Genomic DNA, 17,520 nt, shown 5'->3' with positions numbered 1-17,520 from the left:
GAGGGCAGCTATGTCTAACAATCTGACTTAAGAAATTTCTATTCCCTGGCAAATACCCATAGGGCACAGTGTTGTTGCCAACACGAATTAATGAACTAACTTAGCCACCAAACCTTATTTAAAGGGACACTAAAGGCAAATATTAAGTCGACGTTGATTGTTGAAATAGCGGTCCAGAAACCTCGTAGTGCTACATTTGTGCCAAGGAAGTGATTATTTTGAAATAAAATCACGTTTTAGTGGTCCGCATCGCGTTAGTGCACTTCAAATCACCCGCCTGAAAGCGGTCTTTTTCACGTCACTGTTGCCGTGCCCAATGTTGCCCGCCTTTACTGCGGGGTGTTGTGCACTGGCGGCGTCCACCATTCGGGCATCCGGCAACATCACATGCATGCGGCATTTTGTCGAACTTTCTGTCAGACAGACTTTCACGAGCGCGCAAAACACACACGGCAGTACGCGATACTGAAACTATCACTGAGACGCGACCGCGTGAGCGAAGCAGGGCGCCGGGCGAAGCGCAGTTCAGCAAAAACGGAACCTTTCAACCACTCTCGCTGTTCCCCATGGCAACGCCAAAGAGGTCCTTTTTTTCCATGAATCAAACAGAAACGAGCAAACAGCATATCATTACGTTTCATGATGCATGGAATGTTCTTTTTTTATTGCTGCTAGTTTGATTACTAGTCATTAATTGTAGGCAGACTTTCATACGTCAGCGGGATCATTTTGAAAATGTGCCGCTCGTGGCGCTCATCGTGTGGTACATTTAGCTTAATTTCTCGGTAAGTAGGGCACTGCTGTTGATATTGCCGTTTCAGATGTCATACATTGAGCTTTCACTCTGTCATCAATTGTTATTTGCCTTTAATGTCCCTTTAACGAAATTTTTTCCTGAAATAACTGAGTAAGAAAAGCGGCGATTTCCTTCTACAGGTTTTCCCGCTCACTTTAATCCAAGTGCCAGCTAAAATAATCCGCACGCCACAGAAATAATCTGAGCGCCAAGCCATTTAATCCATGTGCCAAACATTTAATCCTAGTGCCAACATATTTAATCCAAGCGCCACCACAAATAGGCCGCGTGCCAGTGAGTTTAATCCAAGTGCCACCATGTTTAGTCCAATCGCCAACAACTTTAATCCAAGTGCCAGTCAGTCTAATCCATACACAAGAAACGGAAAATTTCCCAGTATATATATAGTCTAAATGTCGGAACAAGGTAAACATGAAGCGAGAGGAATATTTATTTTTTGCGAATGCTTGGTAGCGCTTATGAAATAAGGTACTACGGTATTTTGCCCAAGCGTTTTGGTGTCATATATCTTCGAATTCAAAAAGCAGTGCGGTTTAATTATGCATGTTCGGGTACTAAATGTATACTCTCATAGAGCATGTGGCCTAAGCCCCGAGTCAGCTTATGCTTCATCGCTGTGGCAGAATTTGGGTACTCCGTTGATCGCATCTGGCTTCGTCTGCTAGCAGATGGCATTAACCGCAAAATAGTTCGCAGTCGTCTGCTCGGCCTAGTGAATAACCATTTAGAACCATGCATTTATTTAGGTTTTGTACAATTAATTTTTGTATAAAAGCACCAAAGGAGATACGCATATTCATGTAACAGACGACGCTACGTTGCTGAAATGCGGTCGCTTGTAACATGCGTGTTTTCAGAGGGGAACATTTCTAGATGAAAAGCGAGCTTTGCTTGAAGTCACGGCTGTATGCAAGCGAGGACAACATTTCAAACATCCAGACGAATCTCTTCGAAAAAACAGCAGGCTGTTGGTGCTCGACTTGTCGAGGATTGTGGACGTCTACAGGCGTGGTGGCGACCTAAACCAACCTCTCTGCGCATCATCAAAACGGCAAGTTATATTGTCGCCAGGGACCGAACTGGGGTGGTGGTTCTATAAAAGTTTGGAGATGACGTCCTGAGTACTCTAAGACGAATTGGAGACGAAAACTCTACATTTACACTAAGACTAATAAAGCAGGCCCTGGAGGAGGAAATGCCTGGGGCAACAATCAGTATTAGCACAGTTGCTTGCTTGCTGGACGACTACAGCTACTCAGTGAAGCTGGTGACGCAGAAGCCCTCATACCGCAATCGTGAAGATGTCACGCACGGGTGTAAGCTGTACGCCCAGTGGCTGCAGTCCGATGGACCACGTGTGTGCCGGTTCTACTTAGACGAAAGAAACTACAATGTATGGTGTTCCAGGAACTTCGGCAGGACAGCCAAAGGGCAACCAGCTGTCCACACGTCCACGTCGACAAAATGAGTGAACTTGAACATTATAGCATGTATGTCCGCAAATAGCGTTATTCACTAGACTGCTGTGGATAGAGTTGACTGGGCTATTTTCAATGATCTCCTCTGTGATATTTCGGCCCTTGTAGAACGTGAGGAGTCAAACACAGAAGCTGTGTCCATTTTTGATGGCGCACCTCCTCCCGCTCTACCAGAGCTGGCAACTTTGGCTAACTCAATGCACTCTATCAAGCACCTGCCAGCGTACAGTCCCTTCTTCAACCCAATAGAGGAACTTTTTTTTTCGAAAATACAAGTCACACATGAAGGCCTACCTAAGTGGAAGCCCTGATTTAGTACTGGTGACACCGCAAGGTATGACAAAAAAATGAGCGCAGGCGTTCTGTGCTGCTTGACGCAGCTACAGATACAAAGGACAACCGATCGTCCGTGTGCCTTCTCCGTCTTCGTTTTCTCGCGCTGCGTTGAATATGTCACTGTGCGACCTAGCCCAACCATTGATACTATTCAAATCAACGGGCACATATCTTAGATGACTAAGAACTAAGATGACTGTAAAATGTAACTTCTGGTGTCAACATCATAACCAGCACTCTATGTTTTATGTACACTGCAGGACGAACGCCTCTTCAAATTATCTCCACTTCGCCTTGCCCTGCGCAGTCTGCTAATTTCTTGATTCAACAGCTCCACTTGGCCCATTGCCGCCCTCGGCTAGGTTTTCCATCACTTTGGATCCATTCCGTTGCTCTAATTGAGCATAGACTATTGGTCCTTCGCATTACATGACCAAACCTGGAGCTGCACTATATTGGGTGCTAAAACCGAAATCCAATTACGATCACTGAATTTCGTTCAACTACAAAATACCCTTTAAAGGGGTCATGAAGCACCCCTTGGGCTGATTGAAAAAACACATCCTGCGGAAAGCTGACACGGCTATGAACTGCTCTGCCAAATATTACAGTCGTGCGCGCCGCGTAATGGCCACAAGCGGAGCGCGAAGTTGCCGTTTCCCCAGGCACCCTCTTTTCAAACAGAGGCCGGTTCTCACTCTCGTCGGTGGGCGGGGCGTCTGTCCGCTGTACGTCGCAAGAGACATAGCATGCTTATTGGCCGATAGCCGACGTAAATCGAGAGCGGCGTTCGGATCAGATGCGCTTCTTGCCGCGGGGTGCCGCCACTTGCCGGCGCTGCACTCCTCAGTACACGGTAGCCGCACTCGCGCAAGCGAATCACAGCGGGAGAGCGATCGCGTTTCATAACGCGCGCTGGCGTAACTTCTTTCCCCCATGCCATCCCTCCCTGTCTAGCTTCCAGTGCGCTCGTCGGCACGAGAAAAGAGAGAAAGCGCTGGGAGCGTGCGCCAAACCCCCGTAACTCCGCTGATTCTTGACGGATTCGAGAAATTTTTGTGGCAATCGATTCGGGAGGCAGTACACTCCGATACTGAGGCCATTAGATCATTACTTGGAAAAGTGGTTCATGACCCCTTTAACATATTCGTAATGACAGCGCACAGACGCCCTTTCTTTCGTTTCCATTAACATGATAACGCCCGTACCGAACATTGCTTCTACAGACTTGTATTTACGATGTATATGCTCTCCAAACACGATTCTAACAAACTATGGCAGAATTTTTTTTTCATAAATAACAGTGGTCATTACAAATATTAGTGCTGCTTTCTACTTTCCAAATATTCTATTTCATATTGTAGCAACTGTATTTTATTTGTACTGCCGTTTTCGCGCCCCGCATTACTGTTTCTTGTGTATGGATTAAACAGATTGGCACTTGAATTAAAGTTGTTGGCGATTGGATAAACATGGTGGCACTTGGATTAAACTCACTGGCACGCGGCCTATTTGTGGTGGCGCTTGGATTAAATATGTTGGCGCTAGGATTAAATATTTGGCACACGGATTAAATCGTTTGGCGCTCAGATTATTTCTGTGGCGTGCGGATTATTTTAGCTGGCACTTGGATTAAAGTGAGCGGGAAAACCTGTAGTTTTGACCATAGGCCGGCAAAAAAATCTTGAGCTCACTCAGACTTACTCATGGCATATATTTTGCCTTTAGGGCTCACTCGGACTCATCAAAATTTTCCTCAACTGGACTCGCTCGGACTCAATCTGACTGATTGATCTGAGTCTGAGGGAGTTTGAGTGAGACTGCACACTTAAACGCCAATATCTCGCATAATCGGTGCTCTGCGATACACATTTTGATCTCGTGCCTTCACGTACAAGTTATCAGTGACTGCAGTCCAGTAAGGTTAAAGATATGACTCGCATGAGACATTTTGTTCAAGGACTTGCTTTGAAATTTTTTGCAGGGGGGGGGGGGGTTCAGGGCACGCCTATGATCAATAAAGAATGAGCTGGTGTATGAACACTGGTGTGTTATCAACATGAGCCATCATAAGGATGGTAGTGGTAGTAATGCTTAAGTTGAGTAGTTATCGTCATAGGTCGTCAAAAAAAATTTGGAGCTCACTCAGGCTCGCTCACGAAATATATTTTGTGCTTAGGGCTCGCGCGAACTCAGACCCACCAAAATTTTCCTGAACCGGACTCACTCCGACTCAGACTCACTAAAATTTGTCTCAACCGAACTCACTCAGACTCAAACTCACCAAAATATTACACGCCAGGACTCACTCAGACTCAGACTCATGGGTTGATCAGTCTGAGTGAGTCGACTTATGAGTTTGCCGACCTATGGTTTCGACAGAGACGTGTTTTCTGCGAACTTGCGCTCTAACACCATCGTCTTAAAGCATCTAGGTGCCCTATTCCTGGCGCTAGCTTCATTTTCACGAGGCTGCACGCTGCGCCCATGCACGTAACATCAGACTGTGAAGTTGATAGCGCTAAGGTGTCGAGTTGGGCTTGTTGGTACGTAATATGGCACACTGCAGCACGAAAAACACACAACGGATGGTACACTGACATACCTGCCAAGTTGTACGATTTTATCGTAAAGTGCCCGATTTTCAGCACATTTTTACGAGTATCGTAATGACAGCTATATTTTTGCTATTTTTCATGTTTCGGGTCGAAAAGTTCGCAAACTGAACGCGCTGCTTCAGACAGTCAACTGCACCAGCTGAATCTGGCCTTTTTTTTTTTGCGGGGCTATGCAGGCAACACTGTATTGGCTTATGTCCAGAGTCAAAGCCAAAGCCAAAGTGTGTTGACTTCGCGGATAGCGGAAATGTGCTCGACTTCCTTGGTTACCATGCGCGCTGCGGGAGGTGCGTTGCACATGTTTTTGCGCAGCTGTGGCGTATGGTTGAGTCCTAGCAGCTCACGAAATGTCTGAGAAGAAATATTTTCAAGTGTTTATTCCCGGCTATTCGACTGACTTTCCATTTATTAAGAGGTCGCGTAAAGGTGAGCAGTACACATTTTGTAGTTTGTGATGTGAACATTTCGCATGCTGGTTGCCGGGATATTCTGCTACATGTGAATACAAAGAAACATAAAGACTTGGCGAAACTTGTGGACTCCAACGGGAAACTTGGAGGGTACTTCAGCAGAGCGGATCTCGATACTACAACTCGAGCGGAGTGCCTATTTACTGCGTTCCTGATTGAACACAACGTGCAGTTCACGGCTGCTGATCACGCTGGAGACCTCTTTCGAAAAATGTTTCCAGACTCGAAGGAAGCTAAGAACTACGCCTGCGCCCGTACGAAGACTACGGCAGTTGTGAAGGAAATGGCCAACAAAGCTATCGACGAAGTGATAAGTCACTTGCAGCACGCTCCGTTCTCGGTCGCCACAGACGGGAGCAATGACGCCGGCAACGATGCAAAACTGTATCCAATCGTGGCGATGTTCTGTGATAGTACTGTTCGCACTGCCTTGCTCGCGATGCCTGGCCTCCAAGGTAACTCCACGGGACGAAACATCGGCGCACTTGTTGTGGACATGCTAACGAGCAAAAAGATACCGCTCCAGAACTGCATCGGCGTGGTGTGTGATAACGCGCCAGTCATGATTGGATCGAAAAACGGAGTGGCTGCTGTGCTGAAAGAAAGCCATGAGAACATTGCCATCATGGGTTGCTGTTGCCATTTAATCAATCTGGCGGCACAGAAAGGCTCAGCATGCCTTTCACTGAATGTGGATGAGGTGCTAGTTGACATTTTCTACTACCTCGAGAAAAGCTCAAAAAGAAAGGACAAGCTGAAAGCTTTTCAGTCTCTCCACGATGTAGAGGCCAAGAAAATTTTAAAGCATGTGAGCACCAGGTGGCTCTCTCTCGGAAGGAGCCTGAAGCTGCTTGCGGACCAGTGGCAGCCACTGCTTAGTTTCTTCCATAGTGATGTAAGGCCCTCCGGGCAGGTTTCCAATGTTCCTACAGGGTACATACGCACGTCTGTGCTTAACATCACATCCTCTATTGTTCACTTTGCTCGCGTTGGACATGGCACACAAACGCGATTACTTGCAAGGCGCTGAAAAAACCATATCGACCCCGTATATTCTCGCCACCTTTTTAATGCCGTGCGACACCTTGTGTATGTACGGCATCACTTCAAACTTGCGCCTTTCATTTTTCTCCGATTCTTTTCCTTCATTTACTTCTGCATTTCCGTCAGCTGCCATGGTACGGTGGCAAATGACCCTTAAAAGTGATTCTGCTACAGCCTGAAGCAGCGTCTGCGGGAAACCTGCAATTCGGAGACGACTCACTTGTGTAGAGAAACTATCATTGACATAGTGGTGACATGACTTGGTTAAAGAAGACCTTAAGCACGACACCGCCATGCCCCTCTTCACAAGCTTCGAGTGCGAGGAATCGAAAGGCAATAGGGCCTTGTTCGTGCGTGGCGAGTACGACCAGCACAAGTGTTTGCTGTCCTTAAAAACAACTTTAAATCTAAGAACTGCAGAGATGCATTGTCAGGCAATTCAAAAGTAAAATTCAACTTAAGTAAAATTCAACCCACAGCAACTAAGTTGAATTTTACTTTTCAATTGTCTGACAATGCATCTCTGCAGTTCTTAGATTTAAAGTTGTTTTTTAAGGACAGCAAACACTTGTGCTGGTCGTACTCGCCACGCACGAACAAGGCCCTATTGCCTTTCGATTCCTCCACTCAAAGCTTGGGAAGAGGGGCATGGCGGTGTCGTGCTTAAAGTCTTCTTTAACCAAGTCATGTCACCACTATGTCAATGATAGTTTCTCTACACAAGTGAGTCGTCTCCGAATTGCAGGTTTCCCGCAGACGCTGCTTCAGGCTGTAGCAGAATCACTTTTAAGGGTCATTTGCCACCGTACCATGGCAGCTGACGGAAATGCAGAAGTAAATGAAGGAAAAGAATCGGAGAAAAATGAAAGGCGCAAGTTTGAAGTGATGCCGTACATACACAAGGTGTCGCACGGCATTAAAAAGGTGGCGAGAATATACGGGGTCGATATGGTTTTTTCAGCGCCTTGCAAGTAATCGCGTTTGTGTGCCATGTCCAACGCGAGCAAAGTGAACAATAGAGGATGGGATGTTAAGCACAGACGTGCGTATGTACCCTGTACATCTGAAGTGGTCTACGAATTCCCCCTGACCTGTGGAATGGTTTATGTGGGGCAGACCGGAAGGTGTATTAACAAGCGTTTGATGGAGCATGCTAATTCATTAGGAGACGGGAGTGGGAAGCACCTACCATTTCATTGTGGCGCATGCGCGTAGGGGTGCAAGCCCATCTTCAGTAGCACCAAGGTGATAGGGCGAGCCAGAAGCCAAAGAGCAAGAGAAATCTTGGAGGCATCTCGGATAGCTAGACACGGGCCTGATAAGTGCGTCAGCGACACATCCGTGTATCTTTCCAGAAAAGAGCGTGATTTCCTTTGTAGTAGATAGGAGTCTTGGGGGTGGTGAAACCTGTCACGTGGTCATGAATGTCATTGCGCACGCGCTTAGTTTGTTTCATAAGGGTGATGTATGTTTCAATAAACGAGTTGTTAGTCTGCGATCGTCCTGTCCACTTCGTTTCTGGTGTCTCGTCCTTAGCACAGTTATAAATTTTTTCAATTACACTCGGGGTCGTCTTCACTCCCAGAAACATCGCTGTCTTCACTATCAGAAAGAATTACTGGACTTTTGACCATTTCTGAGAACAAACCCTAGGTACATGTTGCATTTGCACAACACAGCACCTTTCCGTCACCAGGAACAAACCATTTCAAGATGATGGATGTTTTTGGGATCTACAAAATCGAGAGCATGTGTAGCAGGTCGTAAGGAATTTTTGCATTGTTTATCATGTTCAGAAATGCATTTATAATTGGCAAAACTTACCTGTATCACTGCACGCGGGCATAAGCTGCGTGTGTCATAGATGTTTTGGGAATAATTGCACGGGATGAGCGCAGATGTAAACACAAGCCAGCAGGTTTCACGAAACTGTGTTGCGGAAAAGCAACAACAAGTACAGGCAGTTCCATACAGACTTTCCTTTTGTTTTGATCGCCATTTATTTGAACGTTGCGTAAACGCAGCAAGGTGCAGCAAAGGGATAGCGAAATAATTTGAGCGTGATCATCACTTCGGTAAATGGAGTTTCAGCTGTATTTGGCTTGCGTGTTGACAGGAGCCTTGACTTCTGAATTGCAGCATTCTTTGAATATGTTCGAAAAGTGTTTCAGGGCCCCTTTAATGTGACCATTTGAGATCAAGACCAATGGTGCAGACACATGGCAAATATCCCGATTTTGGAAGTTTCTAGGGTGGCGGGTATGTCTCGGTATATCAGCAATGCAGTGTGAAGTAGATTCAAGTTATGTCCGATTACTCCGTCGGGTTTCACTGACAAATTACAACACAGTCAGTGGATGAGGTCACTGCACTGATCTGCTCTAAAACTTCCACTTGGATGGTTTTCCTTGCACTTGCCACGGTGGTCTAGTGGTTATGGTGCTCGACTGATTCGTGACTGGATTGCATGTACGCTTCCTTGTGCGAGAATGATTATACAAGTGTTATTAGCACCGCTATATTTTATCTTCTGTGTGAAGCTTTTATTGTTCATTGAACTAAAATTATCTCCCCCCTATGTAATGCCCAACGGGCCTTGAGGGTAAATAAGACTTAAAAATATGAATGAAATGACTGCTGAACTGCAAGTCGCGGGATTGAATCCCAGCCGTGGTGGCCACATTTTGATGGAGGCGAAACGCTTGAGGCCAGTTTACTTAGACTTCGGTGAACGTTAAAGAACACCAGATGGCCAAAAATTTCTGGAGCCCTCCACTACGGTGGCCCTCATAACCATATCGTAGTTTTGGGACGTAAAGCCCAAATAATTAAGTAAAGGAGTGCATCCATGTCCTTGTGCAGGAGTGCATCCTGAGCGGCATGCTGTCGGTGAGTGGCAAGAAAGTGCTGCACATGGATCGCAACAAGTACTACGGGGGTGAGTCTGCCTCCATCACCCCACTGGAGGAGCTGTTCACAAAGTTTAGCCTTCCGGCAAGTCAGTTGGATGAATACGGCCGCTCACGTGACTGGAACGTGGATCTAGTGCCCAAGTTCCTTATGGCCAATGGCCAGCTGGTCAAGCTGCTTATCCACACGGGTGTGACGCGCTACCTCGAGTTCAAGTCGGTCGAGGGCAGCTACGTCTACAAGGCGGGCAAGATCCACAAGGTGCCGGCCGACGAAAAAGAGGCCCTAGCGTCCAGCCTGATGGGCATGTTTGAGAAGCGCCGCTTCCGCAACTTCCTGGTGGCCGTGCAAGACTATGCCTTTGACGACCCCAAGACGTGGAAGGACGTGGACCACCAGACCACCACTGCCTGCCAGCTGTACGACAAGTTCGGCCTCGACAAGGACACTGCCGACTTCACGGGACATGCCCTGGCCCTGTACCGGGATGACGAGTGAGCATTTCCATCTTGTAATCCCACAGTGGCATGGCAACTTGTTTAACGTGAACGGAATGATTGCAGGCTCATAACTTGTGTGGCACTTCCTCCTTCACTGCAGCCTGCCCTGGCACGTATTGTAAAAAGCTGACCTTGCTCTATCTCGGTTTCCAACTCTCTATCAGAGCACCACGGGCCGCTGCATTAGACTCTGCTTCAATTATTGCCAAGGAAAAACTGCTGCCTGCATGATAATTGTCTGAATCGCTGTACATTCAGAAGGCAGAACATGCGATAAGCAGAACATGTGGGAATCTGCCCGAAATTTATGCACACGTGTTACTTCATTTTTCTGATACTTAAACAAGAGCCATTGCGTTTGTTTTTACTGTGACCAAGAAGCCCGTATGGGTTTCAAAACTTTGTTTTTTAGCTCACAATATGTTTTTACTTATTGGCGAGTGTTCATTTCTTTTTCACCACAATCCATACCTTGTGCGTATAATGAGGAATCATTTAACCCTTTAACCCCTTCAGGGTTTTCGCCGTACATGTACGGCAGAAGCTTCCTGGTACCAAAGGGTTTTCGTCGTACATGTACGGCATAGCGTTTATTTTTAAAACGCGCGCCTTTTTCGATCATTTCTCTTGTTTGGCCTGTGCTTCAACACTTCGGGAATATGTGGAATTTTTTTCATGCGCCGATGTCTCTCCGTTGTATTTTTTTTTCGCTTCCCAAAACGGCGCGCCGCCAATCGCTTGCCCATCCGAGCGCGTTCGCGGTGCAGCTGGTTTAAAGTGCGCGCCTTTTTCGATGATTTCTCTTGCTTGGCATGTGCTGCCACGCTTCGGGAATACGTGGAATTTTTTTCATGCGCCGATGTCTCTCCGTTGTTGCTTTTTTTATGCTTCGCAAAATGGCGCGCCGCGCGCCGGCTATCGCTTGCGCAACCGAGAGCGCCCGCGGCGCGGTTTGGTTTCAAACGCGCGCCTTCTCCCTTTTCTCTTGCTTGGAATGTGCTGCCACGCTTCGGGAATTCGTGTAATTTTTTTAATGCGCCAATGTCTCTCCGTCTTTTTTTGTTTTCTTTCCAAAGAGGCGCGGCGGCTTGTAGTCTCGCATCAGCACGCGCGCACGCGGTCCGGCTCGTTTCGGTTTCGTCCTTCGGGTGGTTTTCGCTTCTTGCGCCCGCAGAGCGGATGGCTGTTTGGTTTCTAATCTCTCAAAGGGTGACCGCTTGTTACTCTCTCATTTATTGCACCCCAGCGCGTGATTACATCTGTTTCCGCGCGGCGCTAAATTACACAAACGACGCCGCCGTGATTGCGTTTCCTGTTTTGGGTTCTCGGAAAAACTAACTACGTCTTGTTGGCGATAAGACGGAAGTATTACTGTAGCTTTTTCACTCGTTTTGCTTTCCGGACGGGCGCAGAACCATAGAGTTTTCTTCCGTGCGCTCACTAACGCAGTTCGCTCACGCTATGGAAGCGCGCGTCGGTTGCGCTGCTGCCGGTGAGTCGAGCAGCGATTCTTCCGATGCGGACTATTCCCCAATTGCCGATCAGAATCTGATTCATTGGATTTCAGTTCGTCAGACGAGGAGTTTTGACGAGTTCAGACTCCGATGACGATCAAGGAGCGACATCTGAAACGCGTGCGCGGGGAGCCATGCTTCAAAGACTATCACACGCTGAAAAGTTTTTAGTGTTTGAGCACGAGCGTTTTTAACCGGAAACGTAGTCTGGTACGCTTATTTTTGTATGTTTGTGAGCTATGTTTAATACAATGCATAATTTTTATTCATAAAAAACTGTGAAGCTTCTTTTTTTTAGGATTCTGCTTGATTTTACTACGAATAAACCATATGCATGTAGCAACAAAACTGATTTTTTTGTCACTTTACGGTCACGAAAAAAAATTTTAGACAATTTTTTTCTTAAATAGAATCGTCTGAAGAATTTATTTCAGCAATAAAAAAATTACACATTTTTGGACTGCATTTCGCGAAAAAATTCGACCCTCAAAGGGTTAAAGGTACAGGGTAGGCCTTATACCTCTCATATATCTTGAGGCTTAAACCCATTTCCTCGGAAACTACTAGATGATTTTATTTGTCGTCATGTAGTGGAACTAGTATTATAATTTTATTTCAAGTACTGATATTTTTGCAATTTTTTTAGCAACACAATCGATTTCAGTCATCTTTTAATTGAAACTGCCAGAAAATGAAAACTATTCTGCATGTATGCACCATTCTAGTTTAGTAGCCTTGTATTGGTGTTCAGTTTATTCTTGTAAATATCAGCCTTGATAATGGGGCATATGTAAGAAAAAAAAATCAACTTCGAAATATGGAGAGTTAAAGAGAAAAAACAAGTTTATTTCATTTTCTTTTTCAAAAAGGAGATGAACTGAATAATTTAATTAACAGCCACCAACCAGATAATCGTCACAGAAATCGGCCTTTTGCTTCTTTTCTTGGTTCCCTGGCTTGTTTTGTCGTATCTTGTCTCCCTCTTGGCATAATACTGCCGACAACGGTCCATCTCACCCAACCATTTCCCAGTGTTTTGTCTTGGTGATATGCCAAACAGCCTTGAGAAGGTTTACTCGGGCCTTGCAGGCCTTGTTGAACATTGGAACAGTCTCAAAGGTGGCAATCTGAGGGTTTGCATTCTGAGGGTTTGCATTCCAAAGAAGGCAATCCATTGCATTCTCTACGAGTGCCATGGTTCCTCCGCATTCTATGAAGACTCGGTTACTCGTAATTGCAGCTTGTAGAACCTCTACATCAATCAAAGCGTAGTCATAGTCAACACAGGTATTCTTTCTGTCTTTGTGGCAATGCGGAATGAGGACGAAACTTGCTTGCTGAAAGGCTCACATGAGAGTGCCCGCTCTCGCTTCTCTTTGTAGCCGAAGCGGTTCAATCTCCCAGTTGTACTGTGCTTTCTAAACAGTTTCGGTGACTTTGTCAGCATGACAATATCTTTTGCCGCCGCAGCAAGATAGACAAAGGTGGGAGTAAACTTGGAAGAAATCCATAGAACAGTGTCTTCTCACACACCAGGCAAGTGGATCGGTAAATGCCTTGCGTGTTAAAAAAATCTGCGCCATGTGCCATTAGGTAGCCAGAAAATTTTTTAAACGCCTGCTAAGCTCAGAGTAATTACCGCTTTTGATTTAAAAAAAAAAATTCACCTGATGCAGAATGCTTGGGTTGGGCACGGCCTGAGAAAATGGGCATGGCTGCCTGTCAGTTGTCCTCGAAAAGCAAGTCCTTTGGGCTCAAACAAAATGCGAGAAGATGTGGGGAGCGCCGGATGTTAATAAGGAAGGCCTTATCATTTCAAACAAGCAAAAACCCAAACTTGGATTTTTTTATCTTAGTTTTACCCTATTTTTAGTGGTCTGCCTGCTGTTAGCGCCTGCCTACCGCCAAGGTGTTTCTGCAGTAGCATTTGCCGGGCCTGCCCTTACTGCCTGACAGCGCTCTCTGTGGTTTCTGGTGCGCTTGTCGCTTTCACGTCCAGCACTTGACGTGAGGCAAGGTTAAAAAGAGAAGAAAAAAAGAAGAGCGCCAACAGAGAGGAATAGCGTTCTTTCATGATGGGCAAGTGGTGGCAGGCAGGAACCCAGACAGGGCAGGAACTGGCCAGGTACCGGGCAGGACGCCCTGGTCACTAGCTGCTGCTTCCTTTTCTTCACCGCCACCACGACACATTCTTTTTCTCTGCAACGTATCGCATGCGTTGCTTCTGTGCTCATCGTCTTTAGGGTTTCAGCACAGTGGCGATGACAACACGAAGGGCCACGGAAGTAGTTTCTCATTCATTTGGGTGCTGTGATAGGCACTGAACCTAAGAGTTCGTTGCATAGGGACCACAGTATGGGCGTGCTTCAACTCAGTCAAGGGGAAATTGCTTTGGTACTGCCCAAATGCCGAATCAAAATCACCATGTCAGCCATCAGGATAAGGAACCTCTAGCCAGTTAAAAAACAGTCTGAGTATTTTCTCTGGATATTGCGTGGCATAATTCTGACTGGCACAAAGGGGACAGTATTCTGGTGTGTGCGTTTTTTAAAGTTGAAGTTAGTTTGAGAAAGCCCCTGCTTCCTGTAGACCTAAAAAGCCACCAATATAGCAAAATGCTCAATGCAGTGATTCCACTCCTGCGCCAACTGCGGCAAAGTGCGCCAAATTGTATTTACTGCGCCATCCTGATAATATCGACGAAAATTGCGCCAAACTGCGCCAAAATCTCGGGTTTGGGGTGTCTATCACCGGCAATCGCACCGCCGGCGCGTCAGAACATGTGCAGCTTGATCTTGGAGCTGCCAAAGTCGCAACCATGGACTAAGAATTATTCCCCTGAATAAATAGCGCTTGCGCGTGCGTCCTGAGTAAGCCACGATGCCATGCACGGTGTCGACGCAGCTTCTGTTCTGCAAGTCGGCTTGACAGCAAAATGCGCTCTCCGCAGAGGCTCGTGACGTCTAGGCCTATCGGTAGCAAGAAAGTGCAACGGGGATTCATCGGCGGATGTCGTCTGTTCCAGAAACGCTGCTGATAGCTCGTTTCAAGCGTCACACGGCACGCAAGGAAAGCAATGTTCAGTAATAACTACATGCGTGCCGCTGAAATGTCTCGCTTCTGTTTCTGGACATCGCGGAATGAAATCTGGGATCGCTATAGCAATAGATATATGGAACAATGTCGAATTTTCCTTGCTTCGCGTTTATGGAAGAGCACGCGAACGGTGGGAACGCGTTGACACTTTTCCTCAGATACACTTTATCCATGGATCTTCATCCAGAAGAGCCTTTTCGTAATTCCTTCCACCAGCACATCCGAGTTTGTAATCATTCTGCGGTAAATATCCCCTAAAAGGCCCTGCCCTTTCGAGCTCACGTGCTAGGGTTCCAATTCTAATTTTTGCTTGCATTTTTTAAAAGTGTAATCTCATTAATAAAAGCATATCTCCTGGTCGGAGCAGCCGCAAATGCGCAGCTGTCAGTAGCGGGCCGTCGCTCACGGCCCACAGTGAAGCGGCTACGCCATGTTACACGTCCGCCCCTCGCGCATGCGAATCACAGCGGGAGAGCGATCGCGTTTCATGATGCGCGCTGACGTAACTTCTTACCCCCGTGCCATCCCTCCCTTTCTAGCTTCCAGTGCGCTTGTCGGCACGAGAAAAGAGAGAAAGCGCTGAGAGCGTGCGCCAAACCCCCGTAACTCCGCTGATTTTGACGGATTCGAGAAATTTTTGCGGCAATCGATTCGGGAGGCAGTAAACTCCGATACTAAGGTCATTAGATCATTACTTGGAAAAGTGGTTCATGACCCCTTTAAGGGAATATTGCCGCCCCAGGAACCGAAGCGTTTTCGTGCTCTGTGTTCTCTAAACGCGAAGTAAGCGTTGAGAGCACAGCAAGTTTATGAACCGTCTCTTGATCCCTCGAGATAGCGCGCGCGCAAGCGACTGCGCCCGCCAAACGATGCGGTCCCCTCCCCCCCCCCCCCCCCCCCCCTCCGCTCCCCTGGCGTCCCTTCGTGCTCCTTACGAAGTGAGCAATTGACAGCAGGCGCGCATGCGGGAAGATCTTATCTCATGCGCTCTCCGTGCGACGGAGACAGACGGCCGCTTCAGCCGCGTTCGTCAGTGCTCGCGAGCTTTTACCCGTGGCTAGAATGTGCGCGGTGATGTTAATAATTTGGACTTTATATGGAAAATTATGGCGATGGCAACGGCAAAAATCCGCCGAGAGTGTCCATATAATCGCTATCACAATAAAAAAAAATTGAGGAGCCATTTCACTCTGTGAAGTGGATGATAAGCGAAGCTGTTCCACGCATGGCACAGAGGTGACATGGTGGAGGACAGTTTGGTATGTAAGGCCAGGTTGTTAACGGCCAGGCTTTAACAAAGTTCAATACGCAATATTAATGTGAAAGCCTTAGATGCTTTCTCAAACACAAAAATTGACCGTCGGCGGCGTCAATCAATTGATGCAAAAAATAATCATGTGATGGCGTCATCACCACGTGATAGATCGTCAAACTTGTGACGTCATCATGGCATCGTATATCGTGATGTTCACTGCTTCCGTGATCGGTGCGTTGATCATGGAGATAGTGCAAAACCAGGTGAGGTGCAGAAAGCTTGCAGAGAGGGAGGGGGAGAATCTACCCGTCGATCGAGAAGAAAAAGAACCTGGCTTTGGCGTTGTAGTTTTCTTAGGGGAATGCATTAGGGACAGTGTGGCTCTTTGGCATTGAGGCACTGCTGTAAATCACGGCGTTTGTCTACCACGTCTGCTGATAACCACATAGATGTACTTAGAGTGTTATTTCATAAAATGTAATTTTATTGATTCGGCATTCTGTTCATTTGTTAGTGTAGAAAATAATCGCCAAAGAGGTTAATCCAAAACACTCAACTGCATGAGCCCTTATTTTTTCATTAGCGAGTGAAGTATGGAGTTCTCCTGAGATGATTTTTTCCATGAGATTTGCAATGAATCGAAATATTTCTAGCGTTCATAAGAGCCCCATAATATTCAGGGGCTTGAATGTTAATGCAATATGCTTCTGTATTGCACTCCAGGATGTAAAATTTGCTGCTCCAGAGTGCTCCCAGGTGCAAAATTATCTGCTCCAAAGTGCTCCAAGATGAAAATTTTTGCTGCTCCAAAGTGCTCCAAAACGGAAATTTTGCTGCTCCAAAAATTGCTCCAAATCAGAAGTCCTCGGTAGCATCACTGTCAATGCTATAGACTTATAAATTTACAAGCATAAGTGAGCGCTATTACACGTAAGTCACGTGTGCATAAGAAAAACCAAACAGATGACAGAATTAGCCCAGGCAATGACATCGAGAAGTAATATATCGATCGGCACACAGCTTAGAGAACAAAAATAAATGTGAATGTGATTTACATGACAGAAAGTTTCAAGAACAAAAACAGATACTTTAAAGGACCCCTGACAGCAAAATTTTTGTTGGTGACTTTTTTACTGTAATTTGTAGCTTTGGGTCTGGTAATCCCTAAGTTAAATCGTAAATGCTCTAGCGTATCGTATAACTAATTCTAGCGTAGTTAATTGTGACCATTTTAGCGTCACTTCAAAACGCCCGCCTAAAAACCACAAGAAACTAGCGACCCATGCGGGGAGCGTCAAAGACCACGTGCACTCAAGCTGTGGTGACGTAGAAAGCGCGGTTTTCAAATCGGGGCCCCGCGCGCGGTAGAGATTGAAAGTATGTGGGATGTGGGTGCCTCGGTATGGGTTAAACCTGTTAAAACTACCTCGAGAGCAGCCCGACAACAAAGCGAGAGGGGTGCGGAACAATAGGCCTCGCCCC

At 46.5% G+C, this 17,520-nt stretch overlaps 1 protein-coding gene and 1 long non-coding RNA gene across 2 annotated transcripts in view; one reads left to right on the top strand and one right to left on the bottom strand.

Moving 5' to 3' along the window:
• LOC125756912 (uncharacterized) overlaps nucleotides 1-17,520 on the bottom strand; it is a 318,174-nt gene that overhangs the window by 18,237 nt on the left and 282,417 nt on the right. The gene's annotated exons all lie outside the window — the stretch shown is intronic.
• Nucleotides 1-17,520, top strand: part of LOC119379419 (rab GDP dissociation inhibitor beta) — a 255,048-nt gene that overhangs the window by 3,541 nt on the left and 233,987 nt on the right. Inside the window, exon 2 of the mRNA XM_037648728.2 lies at nucleotides 9,626-10,167. Coding sequence (XP_037504656.1) covers nucleotides 9,626-10,167 — 542 coding nt within the window. The remainder of the gene's footprint in view (nucleotides 1-9,625; nucleotides 10,168-17,520) is intronic.

This window comes from Rhipicephalus sanguineus, chromosome 1 (genome assembly GCF_013339695.2).
Source record: "Rhipicephalus sanguineus isolate Rsan-2018 chromosome 1, BIME_Rsan_1.4, whole genome shotgun sequence".
Lineage (NCBI taxonomy): Eukaryota > Metazoa > Arthropoda > Arachnida > Ixodida > Ixodidae > Rhipicephalus > Rhipicephalus sanguineus.
This window is presented reverse-complemented; position numbering and strand designations above follow the sequence as displayed.